Raw genomic sequence first — 15,148 nt, 5'->3', positions numbered from 1 at the left:
TGATACTGCAGTACGTATCATATAGAAATGAAAAACACGTTCAGTTATACAAGAATGATATATCATTTAAACTTTGGACAATACTCCCTGCAAAACAAAGTCTTGGAGAGAAAAGCAAAAGTTTTAATACTTTCATTTCTGTTTCCTGTCTCACCCGTCAATAGCTTTCTTCTCCGGTTGTGAGCATCTAGGAGAAAATTTACCAGCATATAGGACTCAGCAATTATATTAATAACTTAATTTTGTCACTTTTTAGTGTAAAAGCACTACACATTAAAAACCCAATTAGACTTAGTCAGTACCTAGTATGGAATGTGACACGGCTCAAATGTCAACAAGCCTGTTTAGCTGTCGGATCAACATACCTGCCTGTCTGGATTACATCTCGTTGACATATCACCTTGACTGGTAAGCAGCTAGTTCTGCAACTAACAATCATTTTCAATTTCAATAAATCTTTAGATCTGTTAGTTTTTAATTGATGTATCATTTAGTCAATAAGTAGTGGAAAATATACGGAGGATAGCAGGACATTTTCACTTTTGGGAGTTTGGAACTACACTTTTTAAAAATATTCTTCCTAATAAATAACCTCAACAGTTATTCCCTTATCAAAATTGTTTTGTTGAATAACTCGGAGTCTGTAAGTTAAGTACACGCTGCCCTCCATGTCTCCCCATTGCAGAGAATCTAGACACGTCCGGCACGTGCCACCATCCCTCATCTCTTTCTCATTTCCCTTTTCTCTTCTTTGCTTTCTCTCTTTGACCCAATCGTGTGATGCTTTAGTAATCCGGCAAAAAACACTGGCAGATGGCGCTAGGGAAGATTAGAAGCAGTGTTGCACATCTGCAAACTCCACACACACACACACACACACACACACACACACACACACACACACACACACACACACACACACACACACACACACACACACACACACACACACACACACACACACACACACACACACACACACACACACATATTAGATGGATGAAGCAGACACCTGCATTCCTGTCCCTACACCTTCATTTCCTCTTGCATGACCTACAGTAACTCTGTTTCCTGTCGCAGCCGTCAACAATCTTTTTTTTCCTTCTATTTTTTTTTTTACAATATTTCAACTAAATAAATGAGCTATGAATAAAACCTCCCATGCTCTTGAAACAATTATCCAATTCTCTTTATCTGCAGAACATGAGTGCATATTACACATTTTCTCTCTCTCTTGATTATTATTCTCTAAAACTGGAACATGAGGTTTTGATGCCAACATCAAAACATATCATCCTGGCAGAACCTACATCAGCGCCGATGTGACGCATGACACAGCTACGCCGTTGGCATTAGCTTACACACCACCAAGCTACACACTAGCAGGCCGAGTTGCCTTTGGTTTTGGCTGTGTGCTGCAGATTGGTGGGAAACACGCAAACTTTAGACCCGCTGGGGAGGCAGCTGGCTCTGACCAAGCGATGTTCTCCTCTACAAAAACACACACACATACACACAAAGTGCAGAACTCTGAAAAAGGCAAGACACATCAGCCTGAGCTCCAACTGGGTGAGATCATTACTGTGGTAAAAATACTGCTGTCCTCAGAGAGACATGTTTCTCACAAACACTTTCACACAGTCGATGAAGAAATAACGCTAACATACGCACGTACACACAAATGCATGTATTCAGATGCATGCGCACACATAAGCGTTTTCCAACTGCCTCCACGACATCCTACATGAATATATATTTCAAACTAAACACAGGGTGATAGTCATTGGCTGTCCAGATTACTTGTCTCATTCACAAAAACATTTGCCCTGTTGGGACATGGCTAGCTCCATGACATCATCCACATGTAGGAAGTGGTGTGCTCTTTGAGCCTGAGCTATTGATTAGATAGTGAATGGAGAGAAACCTTAGAGGAGTCACCTATTGTTTTTAGATCAATATGTTCCCAGTACACGCACACAGAGTATCTGCCAATCCCCCATCTTTCCTGAAATGCATTCCCCTTGTTTATGGACAGTTCAAGTCATTAACATCTAGCTGCAAAATGTTAAAAAACATAACTCTACTTAGAGATGTGTGTTTCTGCAAGACTGTGCCCTAATCTCTCTTTGGCAAGCGTCTGCATATGTTACAGTTAAGGCAGAAAATCCTCTTCCCCCCAGGTAGGCTGCTCAGTTATTCATCTTTTATTCACCCTGTCCATCCCATTTATGGATTCTTTCCTTTTCATCCATCTATCTGACCCTCATTCCTATCCCCTCCCACCCGCATTACCCCACACTTGATTTGCAGCAATGCTACGGTGTGTACTGGACGTGTGCTTGTGTGGTCTGCGTACGTGAGGCTGAAAATAAGTCTGTCAGATATGAAGTCATCGCAGGAGTTATTAGCGTCATACATCTGAGGTTCAGTAGTGGGGCAGGGGGAGAGGTGGAAAAGGGGGAGGTAGGGGGAGAGGGACAGCAGGGAATGAGGGGAAGAGAGAGAGGAGGATTACTGTTTTTTTACCTTGAATATTTAAGAAAGTGAGAGGGGGAGTAACGAGTTAAACCAAGAATGAGGAGAAAGAGAGAAAAGGAAGGAGGGAAAAAAAGAAGGGCCTCATCTAATAATAGCTTTTATTGTGTATCCATCAGTTTTTAGGCTGTAAAAATAGTAAAACATGCCTGTAAAAATGTTCTAGAGCCCATGGTGACGTCTTCAAATTACTTATTTTGTCTGACTAGTAGCAAATTCACAGTTTTGAGCAGCTGCAACCAGGGATTGTTTGACATTTATGCTTAAACAATGATTAATAATTAATTAAACAAGGAACCGCACTTAGCTGGTTTAAGTCGTATTTATCAGACCGATCTCAGTTTGTATATGTAAACAATGAAAGCTCGATGAAAACCAGGGTTAGTCACGGAGTTCCACAGGGGTCTGTTCTTGGACCTATTTTATTTACCTTATATATGCTTCCCTTGGGGAATATTATCAGAAAACACTCAGTAAACTTTCATTGTTATGCAGATGATACCCAGTTATATCTATCAATTAAGCCAGACGAAACTAACCAGTTCTCTAAACTTCAAGCATGTCTTACGGACATAAAAACCTGGATGACCTGTAACTTTTTAATGTTAAATTCTGAAAAAACAGAAGTTATCCTACTAGGCCCAGATCACCTTCGAATTCAATTATCTAACGATATAGTTTCTCTAGATGGCATTGCTCTAGCATCCAGCACTACCGTTAAGAACCTTGGAGTTATCTTTGACCAGGATCTGTCTTTTAACTCTTATATAAAACAGATCTCAAGGACAGCCTTTTTTCATTTACGTAACATTGCGAAAATCAGGCAAATCCTGTCTCAAAGCGATGCAGAAAAACTAGTTCATGCATTTGTTACCTCTAGACTAGATTACTGTAACTCCTTATTATCAGGCTGCTCTAATAGGTCTCTTAGATCTTTACAGTTGATCCAGAATGCTGCAGCACGTGTTTTAACAAAAACTAAGAAAAGAGATCATATTACTCCAGTATTAGCTTCTCTGCACTGGCTCCCTGTTAAATCAAGAATAGAATTTAAAATAATTTTACTTACCTACAAAGCTCTAACTGGTCAGGCACCGTCTTATCTTAAGGAACTTATAGTTCCATATTACCCAACTAGAGAGCTGCGCTCAATCAATGCAGGGTTACTTGTGGTTCCTAGAGTATATAAAAGTAGGATGGGAGCCAGAGCCTTCAGTTATCAGGCTCCTCTTCTGTGGAACCAGGTTCCAGTTTCAGTCCGGGGGCAGACACACTCACCACTTTCAAGAGCAGGCTTAAGACCTTCCTTTTTGATAGCGCTTATAGTTAGGGCTGGTTCAGGTTCGCCTTGGTCCAGCCCCTAGATATGCTGCTATATGCCTAGACAGCCGGGGGACTACCTAGGATACGCTGAGCTCCTCTCTCCTCTTCTCTCCCTCCTTCTTTATGTATTAATCTCCTATTTATGCACATTACTGATTTTGCTTCTTCCCCGGAGTTCTTGTGCTTTCTCGCCTCGCAGGTTCCCAGGAATCGGGGTTATATTTGGACTGTCATCGTGCCACCTACTGAGGCCCTGCTGACACCCACTACTACTACCACTATCATTATTAGTCACATTACTATTATTATTGCCTGTACTATTACGCTTATTGACTTGCTTGTACCCTGGAGTCTTTGTGCTTTCTCGCTTCGCAGGCTTCTATAAATCGTGGCTGTACCTGGACCGTGGACGTGCATCCTGCTACGGCCCTGCTGACACCGACTGCTACCACCATTATTATTATTACTAGTCACATTACTATTACTATTACCTGTACCATTAAGCATTTTAGCTTTACTTCCACCCTGAAGCCCTTTTTGCTTTCTCGCTCTGCAGGTTTCCATGAATCGTTGTGGTACCTGGACCGTAGTCGTGCCTCCTGCTGTGAGCCGACTGACACCCACTGCTACTTCGATTATTATTATTAGTCACATTACTATCCCTATTTTCATGGCTATAATTCTACTGTAATAATTGCTGCTGTTATTATAAGTAGTCTTATTATATGAATCATTTATGTCATATACATTGAATGTGTTGTATCTCTGTTATGCTGCTCATTCTGTACACATGACATCTATTGCATTCTGTCCATCCTGGGAGAAGGATCCCTCCTCTGTCGTTCTCCCATAGGTTTCTTCCTTTTTTCTCCCCTAAAAAAACTCCCCTAAAAAAAGGGGTTTTTTAGGGGAGTTTTTCCTGTGCCGATGTGAGGGAAGGACAGAGGATGTCGCATGTGCACAGATTGTAAAGCCCTCTGAGGCAAATTTGTAATTTGTGATTCTGGGCTATACAAAATAAACTGAATTGAATTGAATTGAATTAACTGCAGCAAACACATTTATGTAGAACGATTAATAGTTTCAACAGTTAAATGCTAAACATTACAATGCTTGTATGCTTGAAGTGGCTGCTGTTTGAAGAGTTCACACTCAGACTTTGTACCACTTCAGTCTAAAGTTGAGTTCACAAATGATTTGTATACCAAGTAGAAAGAAATACATACACTCTTTTAGACCACAGGCTCTTTTCTTTTGTTGATTGTTAAACAAAGAACTAAGACCCATGATTTAAATAGTTTCCATGTTCTAATAAGCATCCTGTCTTGTTTATTAAAATGATCTAATAAGCATTGTTCAATAGCCTCAAAGATTCCCGGTGACCGTTTCCCCTTCGTGTCTCTCAGGACATCTCTCTCATAAAAACTCTGCAGCTTCCTTTGACAAGTAAAGAAATCCCGCAGCACTCATCCGCACGTTATCATGCACAAATGCATGCATGCAAGCGTGCACACGTGTACATGCAACGCCCCCACGTACACGCATAAACACATAAATATCAAGTATGCACAGACGCAGGCTGCCAGCTCCACTGACCCCAATAATACAACCACCCAAACAACAGCCAACGCCATTGGCTGAGTCCTTCTGGGGAATATTCTCTGCCACTGTTGTCGTGGTAACAGCAGAAAAAGCAGGGACAGAAATGGTAGAAGTGTGATTCCTTTTTCTTTTTTTTTTTTTTCTGATGAAACGGAGCGACAGTAAGCCGGAGAGACTGATAAGAGGAAGAGGAGGGAATGGCTGACAAGGGGTCTTTCATTAAGAAGGGTGTGATGTCTTATCAAAAAAAGCTGAGGAGGAAAATCCTGGCTTTCGGAGACTATCAATAAGTGTGTGTATGTGTGATATTGAACATGGTTGTGGGTGTGCCCAGCCTAAGCATGTGCTCAGTACATCTCTGTGACTAATTGTGGAGCCCGGGTGCTTTGAGGCAATCCTCGAAATCTATGAATGACTCATGAAAAAGCGTTAATCTCCCAGCGGAGGGAGAGGGCTGAGAAGAAGAGAAGAATGGGGATGTGCAGAGATATGCCCAAGCAGCACGCTTCTGCCGTCTCATTTCCAATCCTGACTGAGGCAGATTACGCTCCCCATTCTGTGCTGACACATTTCAGACGGACTCAGAAGCCTCCGCTGGTCGATGTGTGCGCAATGTCCCTTAAAAGAAGCTGCAGCCACAGCAATCGAGATGTTATTAACTCAACTAGGCTATTAACAGTCGTGCTGGGGCTCAATTATAAGTCTTAGTGTGCTTAGTGGACACTATGACAGGATAATAACTGTAGTAAATAAGACCAGAGGATTGAAATTAAGCTTCAGCTTTATTCCAGTGATGCTTGGGAAGAGAATGACTCCGGGGGAAGCTTAAACATCAAAGAGTCATCAGAGAGTCTTTGTACCTGGGCTTTTATACTTCCTCCTCTCGTTCCTATCTTCACACATACCTGTGAACCTGTGATTACTGCCAGTTGAGAAATGAGGAACAACAGGAATATCGGTGGCTATCAGGCTCATCAGGGACATCTGCTGACCAAATTGTGGAACTACAGTCAAATCAGGCAAACTGGGTGATAAGATGTGGCTAATTTAAAAGACACTTGTCCATTCTGGATGAAGGAACCCATCTTTTGTTTACATGGGAAAAAAGATAAACAAACACTGCCTTCATCACACTCGTGCTCCTCACACTCTCGCATACCTGTGAGCAGGGAGACTTTGTGGAAGGTTCCCTCCAACTTCCCCATGAGAATGTGCACAAAGCCATCTTTGGACAGATGCCCCGCCTCTTTGGAACTCTGGTCATAAACCACCACTTCCTGCTTCCTGCCCAGCTCCACCTGCACAAAGGATAAACAACAAGGAAAAGTATGTCAAGCATCCATTGCCAACGAGGAAGAAAGAATTAGTTTATATGACTGGGATTAGAAGAATCTAATACTGGACATTGTAACTGAGAATTCATTGCATTTGGGAAATACACACACACCCACACACATAAAAAGACAGTCTAGTAAAAAAAATTATATATATATATATATTTATCAGACCAGCTGATCCTTAAAAAGGAAAATTAGGTGTATTCCCTCTTGGCTCAGCGAAGTCTTTGCTACCAAACTATGTGACAAAAAAATGTAAATGATCTGCTGCAGGGTTTCAACCTTCAGCTATCTGACCCTGGCATAGTTTCCCAAAACACCTAACAACTCTGCTTACCTGATGCCCACCAGGAAACAGGAACAAGGAAAACAAAAATAACTCACTCAAACACACCACTGGGAGTGACTGAAACACTAAGCAGGATGAACTACAGGTGATGCTAGAGTAATATGAGGATAAAGCACAGGTTTATGAATAATGCATCAGGGCTGAGTTTGCACTGTGCAACTGCAACGGTAATATTTGCTGTGCAGATACTGCTGAGAGGGTTGTCTGTCATAATGGGAGGTAATACAGATAAAATCAAAAAAGCTGACTACGTTGCGAAGGATGTGGACATCCATCAGTGTATCAGTGTCATGCTGTTTGTATCAGATCGTGAGGAAGAAGAAAGAGTATGAGCATGCGCCAGTGTGATAGAGTATGCCTGTGTGTGTGTTTATGTGTGTGTGTGTGTGTGTGTGTGTGTGTGTGTGTGTGTGTGTGTGTGTGTGTGTGTGTGTGTGTGTGTGTGTGTGTGTGTGTGTGTGTGTGTGTGTGTATGAGAGAGAGTGTGAGCATGTGCCTGCGCGCACACCAGCCAGGCTGTGTTGTTCCCCATGTTGTCAGGCAGGCTTTGGTCACATGACCATCAGGCAGCGCCTACTGCAGCTATGAATCACTGCATCATTGAGCCACCACTGGACAGGAGAGGAGAGAGGGAAGAAGAAGGAGGGCGAGTAAGCAGAGGAGAGGGATAGAGAGGGTGGGGGTAGTGGAGTAGTGGGGCCAGGAGGGATGGAGACGAGATAGAGAAAGATGCTGGAGGAAAATAAGAGAGGGAAGAAGAGGAAACTCGGGCGAGAAAAAAAAGAGTCAGGCGGTGGAAGAGAAGCAGAAGATGGAGGGGGAGAAGGATGAGACAGGACTTCCCACATTGTTTGACTTAACATACAGTGCACCATCCACATCTAAAACGTGCCGTTGAATGGCCGCTTGCTTGCAGGCAAAACTACACTTTCTCCCAACATGGCCATCATCCCTTCATTTATCTTTGTGTGTTATGAAAGGCACACTGGTGATGAGAGCTCACGGAGACACAGCTATACAGTGTGCATAGAGCGGCTGATTATGTTTCTGCTTACAGAGCAGCTGTGGCCTAGCGCCTGGGCAGACAGCCATGCAGGTGATTTAGACAGGACAAGGTCAGCCGCTGAAGTCTGGCGACAGGCAGCTCTGGTCCAGTGAAACCCGGCTTAGCTCTGCAGGCCTGCATCCAGCACCAACACCAACACTGACATAAAGGCAGAAAGCCTGATCTCAAGCATCGATCGTGAGTGACTTCAAACAATTTAAGATTATTTGATGACACATCTAAAATGCCTTATAAAAGGTTTCCACTGATGACTTAAAAAAATTGTATCTGTTCACTGTTTAGATTGTTGTTTGTCGATTGGTTTAGGGCACTGACCATTAAATGCAATGTTCCTGGTTTGAGTCTGGTTGGGGGACTTTATTTCACCTCACGACCAATCGCTTCCTGTCATGTTTCTACCGTTGACTGTATAATAAAGTTATATAATAACCCCCCCAAACACTTAACACGGATGACATGTGATAGCATCTAGCCCTTTATATGCTTTCATTTGTCAGTGAAAGACATCAATGCAGTGCTTTACATTTAAAATAAAGTATTTACCCTATCTTTCGTCTTTACCTGGCCATAGCAGTCATTTTTTTGTTATTTTTCCTTCTGACATGATCCTCTTCGTGCCTCTTTTTCTTTGTTTAAAATCCCCTACACCCTCCATCTTTACTCACCCTGTGTAATCTTGGCTAATGATCCTAATGGGATCAGATCTAATTTGGGAGCCTGATCTCAATGCCCAGGGATTACAGGCCTTTAACTATACATACATGCACAGCACAAATACACAAACTGTACATCATACTCAACAGTCTTGACTGTCAGCTACACGGAGCAAAACGTTTCACCTTTGGGGCAAAAACAAACAGAGATTGCTCTGCCTGTGCTGTCAGTTGAACTATTCTGTACTTGCTTTTACGTTGCACTTGGTTGAGGTTCTTGGGTTGTATGATGATGTGTTGATGTCATGTTACCAAAAAAAAAAGAAAAATTATTTAATTTCAGCTGGAAAGGACAGAGTTAACAGACTGTTTTATCTGTATTAAAAAAAAAAAAAAAAATCCAATTCTAAACGTGGAGGATTCATTCACTCTTTCAGCTAAGAGGATAAAATTACAATTCCACTCATCCCATCTGAACCCGGTGAGTTAGGACGTGTATGAATGAATGATAGTAAAAATACCATGATATCGGCTGCTCTGTAGATTCTGCTTAGATCATGGGCTAAAGCCACACATCCAGCTCAGTATGTAATAGAGTTTTTGCTGCAGTGTTAGAGGTCAACGACCCGAGGGAGTGTGGGGCTGGCTGTCAGACTGCAGCAGCAGTACAGATCTCTCATCCCTCTGCAATGCTACAGCATCACTGCTACTACTGTGCTGGCCCAGGCGCTCTGACGCATGCACACTGCAGGTAAACAAGGAATGCCACTGGCAGAGAGAAGCAAAAAGGAGGGGCCATGGAGACAGAGTGAAAGGAAAGAAGGGAGAAAAGGAAGCCCAAGGAGGTGATCGGAGGAAAAATTGAGGCAGGAGGACGATCAAATGTAAAGAGAGGAATAAGAGGGAGGAGGGGGGTGCAGAGGGGGACAGAAGGTGTCACTGGCAATACAATTGCTATGATCCTTTAGCACCCAAGCTTTCTCTGAAGGATCTGAAGGCCGGCATTACAAGAGGACAGAAAAAGAGATTGGTCTTCGGGGGAAAGGCTATTTTTCTCCCGGCATTTGCAGAGGGAGACAGCAAAAATAGAGAGAAGGAGATTGTAGGGGAGGCAAGACACAGAGCTGGAGAAAGCCAAGACAAGTGTGTTGGAGAAAGAGAAAATGTGGGTGTAAAAAAGAGGAAGAATGAAGGCGTTGGGCAAGAGTAAACAGAAGTCTCTGCTTGTGTCTTACTGACCCTGTGTTATAAAATATAAAAGGAGTGGGAGAAAAATAAGGCTGCAAGTCAAGGCTTGGCCTTACTGTCAAAGCTACTCTGTAAAAACAGTCTGTACACACACACATAAACACACTCACACACAAACACCATGAAACAAAGATGACAAGGGGTAACAAAAGCTATCAGTGGAATAGCGGAAACGCAGCCCCCGCGTACAGTAAGTACCAGTGTAAGAAGTGAAACATGGTTTCCCCTGACCTCAGCAGTGCTCCTGAACATGACAAGGTCAGTGCTGAGTGGGACAGTGTGTGTGTGTGTGTGTGTGTGTGTGTGTGTGTGTGTGTGTGTGTGTGTGTGTGTGTGTGTGTGTGTGTGTGTGTGTGTGTGTGTTGTGTGTGTGTGTGTGTGTGTGTTTATGTGTGAATTGGCCTGTGACACAACATCAGCACAAACTAAAAGTCTAAAAATGGCCCCACATTCCTGAAGTGCAGTCCGGGTCCTCTCAAAGCGTCCTCTCTGGGATGTCCCATAGAAAGAAGTCATCTGTAGTATGAACTCCCTTCAGCCAACAGTGTTTTTAGCTCAGACAGTCAATATAAAGCTGTTTGGAGCCTCAGAGTAAACACGGGGGAATAAACTACACTGTGCAATATGAGGGCACAAGATGGCACTGTGTGCAAGAGTCAGCCTTTAAATTTACTCAATAACTGCAGAAAACACTTTCATTCGCTATTTATTTATTAATTGATTTTAAGGCACCTTTTATGTCAATGTAGCTACAAACCTTCTTAATGGTTGGACACTACTGAAGTACATTGCATGCAGATAGAGGACGTGCTGCAACAGGCAGTGACCTCTCCTAGCAGTTGATCTGTCAGTTTAAGCCTCCGACACACACGGTGTGACATATACCACTCGCCGCTGTAAAGATACACCCCGGGACCAGATGATGTCATTTACTGGCACTGGCAGCTGCCACTTTCATGTATGCTTGTGTAGGTGTGGTGTGTGTGTCACAGCTTTCCTGTTATTTTATACTTGTGAGGACCAAATACAAAGTAATTATAGGTTTAGATAACAGGTTTGTGTTTAGAGTTAGCATCGTTGCTGACAATTTAGATTAGAAGTTAAAAGGTTAGGGACATAATGTTGTTTGTGGAAAGATCTCAAAAGTATAACTGTGTGTGTGTGTGTGTGTGTGTGTGTGTGTGTGTGTGTGTGTGTGTGTGTGTGTGTGTGTGTGTGTGTGTGTGTGTGTGTTTGTGTGTTTCAGACAGGGATGTGAAGATGGTGGCAGAGTGTTGAAAGTCCCTGATGCCTATGTGCATGTGCATGTGCACTGTGAGGTCATCATCACCAATCATTTCAGAGATCTGGTCACCTGATCTGGTCACACCCTGACACAGCTGAATGTCAGAGGCCCTTTAACACTCAGACATATAGACACACACCAGACTGACACATTCAGATGCAAGTAATGCCTGTAGACATTTACATATAAAGTGTACAAATTTCAAATCTGACTCTGACTAAACTGTCGTCTTCAAAGAGCACATGCATGATGTAGATCCGGTTTCACATTGTCGTCCTCCTGGCTTTACATACAATGAAAGCCTCATTGCGTATCTGCAGATCATCAATGAATCACTCCCTCTGTCTTTCATTTACGATCATGACCTAACAATATATTTTAACATAAATGTTACTCCGTCTTTGTGGTGCATTGGGTTATGTCTGAAACCACATGCAGTATATGAGTGTGTCTCACTATGTCAAACAGTACGATCTTGAAAGCAAACAATGATTTGTGCCATGACCTCATCAAAGTAAACACATGACATATCCTGCTCTGTAGAAAAAACGCTGCCGGGTTCTTTGTTTGAACTTTGCACAAGAAAAAATGTGAATGAAACATACTAAAAAGTTTTCCCTCTGGTAACCCGAGGAAACAATCCACGTGGTGAGTCATCGACTAAGTTTTCAGTTCTGCTGCTGCTGTCAAGTTAGAAGACACATGAAACTTTCATGGCTTTTTTTCTATATTTAGAAATGTTTTTTCTGTGGTTACTGGAAATGTCTTTGTCCAGAACAAAGCTATTAAGAAAACTGTACTGTGTTTCCCAAAGACATTACCAGTGTCTTTGTCCTACATCTACCACTCTTGTTTTCTCACAATCTCAGGAATACTTGTCCTTGATTCTTCAAAATGATCATTGAATCACGTATCATTACGGCCTTCCGAGGCAGATAAACACAACATATGGTGCGTCACAGGTGGAACTGATGGGGATCTTCTTTGTTGCATAAACGCATTAGTTGATCACGTGAAGTCTCCCCCTGTACCAGGCAGCAGGGGACTCAGCCAATCCTACCAATTAAGATCACAGACAACATCACAGACCCATCGCCTGGATCTCCTCAGTGCTACGAGGCTATTATACCAAACAACAATAATTGGGCTACTGTTCATTATTATGACTAATATGTTGGTATCACAACACTAGCAGACATACTAGAGAGTGTAATTACGTTCATTTGTGAGACTTTACTGTAACAAATAATAGCTAATAATATTGTGGTCAGGATACAACTGGCAAACCATAAGAGAATGGTTGCAACTAGTAATTATCTATATTATCTTTTTATTTGTTTATATTTTTTCAATTTATCTTTAAGTTAATATGGTAAAACTACAGGTAAATGTTTAAAGTGTCACGCACCACAACTGTCATTAGCAAGTTTTAATGTCCTCAAATCGATTGTTTGATCTAACCAGCAGTACAGAAATAAAAACATATTCTCTTCAGAATTTGAACAAAAGAAGTGCATCATCACATCTGAAGTGTTTGAAACAGAATGTTTTATCTTCATATATTTTTGAAATTATCATTTGTTTTTCGAATTGTTGTTGATTCATTTTCTGCCGATCAGCTTGTTGATTCATCGATTAATTGCTTTAAAGCTACATCATTGTCACTGATTCACCACACTCAGTTATTTAAAAAAAATCAATGGACAAAAAAGATCAGTCCCCAAATTGCAAATAAGGACACACAGACACAATTTATCCCTCCTAGTGCCGATTCCAACTTGGGCCAGTACAATGCTCTCTTATTCATGAATTTAAAGTCTGTATAGCACACTGCCTCGAACTCATGATTAGATTTTGTTAGCGGAACAAAAAAATACCACAATGATACCACGACCCACTGTCAGCAACATTTATGGCTCTATTTGTGTCCTCTCCAAACAAAATCTTCAAATCTAAGACTTGAAACATGCTTGTGATAATAAATCTGTCAGTTCCTCCACATTCTAGCATGCGACAGCTTGTACGAGTAACTTCTGTCACTATGAGTCGGCTGCTGTATTCTCTCTACCGCTCTGGGACCCATTGAGGTTTGGCCTCCATGCCTGCTTACAGGATGAAGGGTGCTTCCCCAGGCTGGCTGCCGGTAGTGAAAACCTCTGGTCCATCTGTCTGGCGGGCTGTCCGGCTGTCCCACAGCAGCAGGGAATTAACCAGACTTAAGCCAAGAAACCAGCCGCCTGCCCCTCCAGCCTGTCAGGAAAGGCACGAGGAAGCCCCGTTCCCGTCTAAGCCTGTGCCATCCCTCTCCCAGCAGAGGTCCACCACCACCTAACCTACTGTATCCAGCTCTCCCTGACCCACATTAATAGAGAGCATTAATAAAGAGGTTATGAAGGGATGGGCTGTGAAAGGGGAGAAGAAAGAGGACACCATTTTGATTGCCCCTGCGCTGGTCATGGATGTTCATTCAGCTCAGTTAACTGAAGCATTGGGAGCTTCTATGAAAGAGGGTGAGTGCGGCGCCTTGGGGGATGCAGGCTATTAGTGCTCAATGGGATGTGAGGCGGGAGGCAGCCAGGGAGGAGGCGGAGGCAGCAGCCCAACCATGAATACCCTCAGTGCTGCTCTACCGCTTCCTGCATTCACTTCCCCAACAAAGAGCCACAATGGTGTCCTTTGCTGTCTTGGCTGGCTGAGGCGGCTCCTGGCGATGCTCAGAGCCATGTGGGGGGTAGAGAGGATAGTGTGTGTGTGTGTGTGTGTGAGAGAGGGGTTAGCTGGGAGCCGGCTTTAACACTGAACAGCTCGTCTGCACGTGCCCAGCCCGCGGCCTGCCAGTGGCCGCACAAAAGGGATGATGTCATGCTTAGCCAATAACAAAAGAGTCTGGGTCTGTCAGGCCCTCCTCTCTCACACGGCTAGTTCCAGCTTTATCCAGCCTAGCATTAATCGCAAGCCTTATCCTCTTTACTGGGGGTGGGGAATGGATAATAACAAACCAGCCATGGGGCAACACAAGATAGGGAGAGGAAGAAGGAATAAATGATGACGGCATGGGTCGGTGGCGGGATGCTGCATGCTATGGTTGTGGGAGACGGACAGACAGTCATGAGATTGAAAGTGAGAGAAATCAGGAGGAAGCACGGCTCTATCGGGTGCCACAGTGTGAGACCTGCCAACCACAGGGCCCCACACAGAGATGGACCCAATAGGCCCGGCATAGAAACACACTCAAGAACAACCAAAACCTCTCACACTTCACAGCTCTCCAGCTGCAGCTTTTGTTCCCGTTTTCTGTCTAAATCCGTAGACGACAAGGGTGGGTCATGCATCATCACCACCCAAAATAAAAGCATTATCTGAACAAAACTGAATCGGTAAACTGGGATTATCACACATACTGAGATGCAGGATCTCCCGTTTGGCCTCCAGGCTTTGCAGCATCTTTTGTATCCAGGTACGTGTAACTCAGGCTGGCAGAATTCACTAATACGAGAGGTGTTACGCAACATTTTTGTCCAGTTAATAGTGCGTTAATAGTACGTTTTGAGTTAGAAGAAAGGCATGCGGGTTGGACTGCCAGAAGCCGTTGCAATAAAGCTGAATTAAAACTAATTGGTATAACAGAGAGCCGGTGAGAAACAGCAGGCGCATGGGGACTCTCAGCCAATGTACCAATTATGCAGGCGCTATTAGCTGAACCGAAGGTCATTAGACTTGAGAAAGTAACAATAATCTACAGTTCTCCTC

At 43.1% G+C, this 15,148-nt stretch overlaps 1 protein-coding gene across 2 annotated transcripts in view; it reads right to left on the bottom strand.

Moving 5' to 3' along the window:
• Window positions 1-15,148, bottom strand: part of dusp8a (dual specificity phosphatase 8a) — a 43,784-nt gene that overhangs the window by 20,262 nt on the left and 8,374 nt on the right. For both annotated transcript variants that reach the window (XM_054619946.1, XM_054619947.1), the window contains exon 3: window positions 6,620-6,758. In XM_054619946.1, the coding sequence (XP_054475921.1) occupies window positions 6,620-6,758 (139 nt within the window). The remainder of the gene's footprint in view (window positions 1-6,619; window positions 6,759-15,148) is intronic.

The sequence above is a fragment of the Anoplopoma fimbria genome, chromosome 19 (genome assembly GCF_027596085.1).
Source record: "Anoplopoma fimbria isolate UVic2021 breed Golden Eagle Sablefish chromosome 19, Afim_UVic_2022, whole genome shotgun sequence".
NCBI lineage: Eukaryota > Metazoa > Chordata > Actinopteri > Perciformes > Anoplopomatidae > Anoplopoma > Anoplopoma fimbria.
The sequence above is the reverse complement of the archived record's forward strand: the minus strand, read 5'-3'. Positions and strand labels throughout refer to the sequence as shown.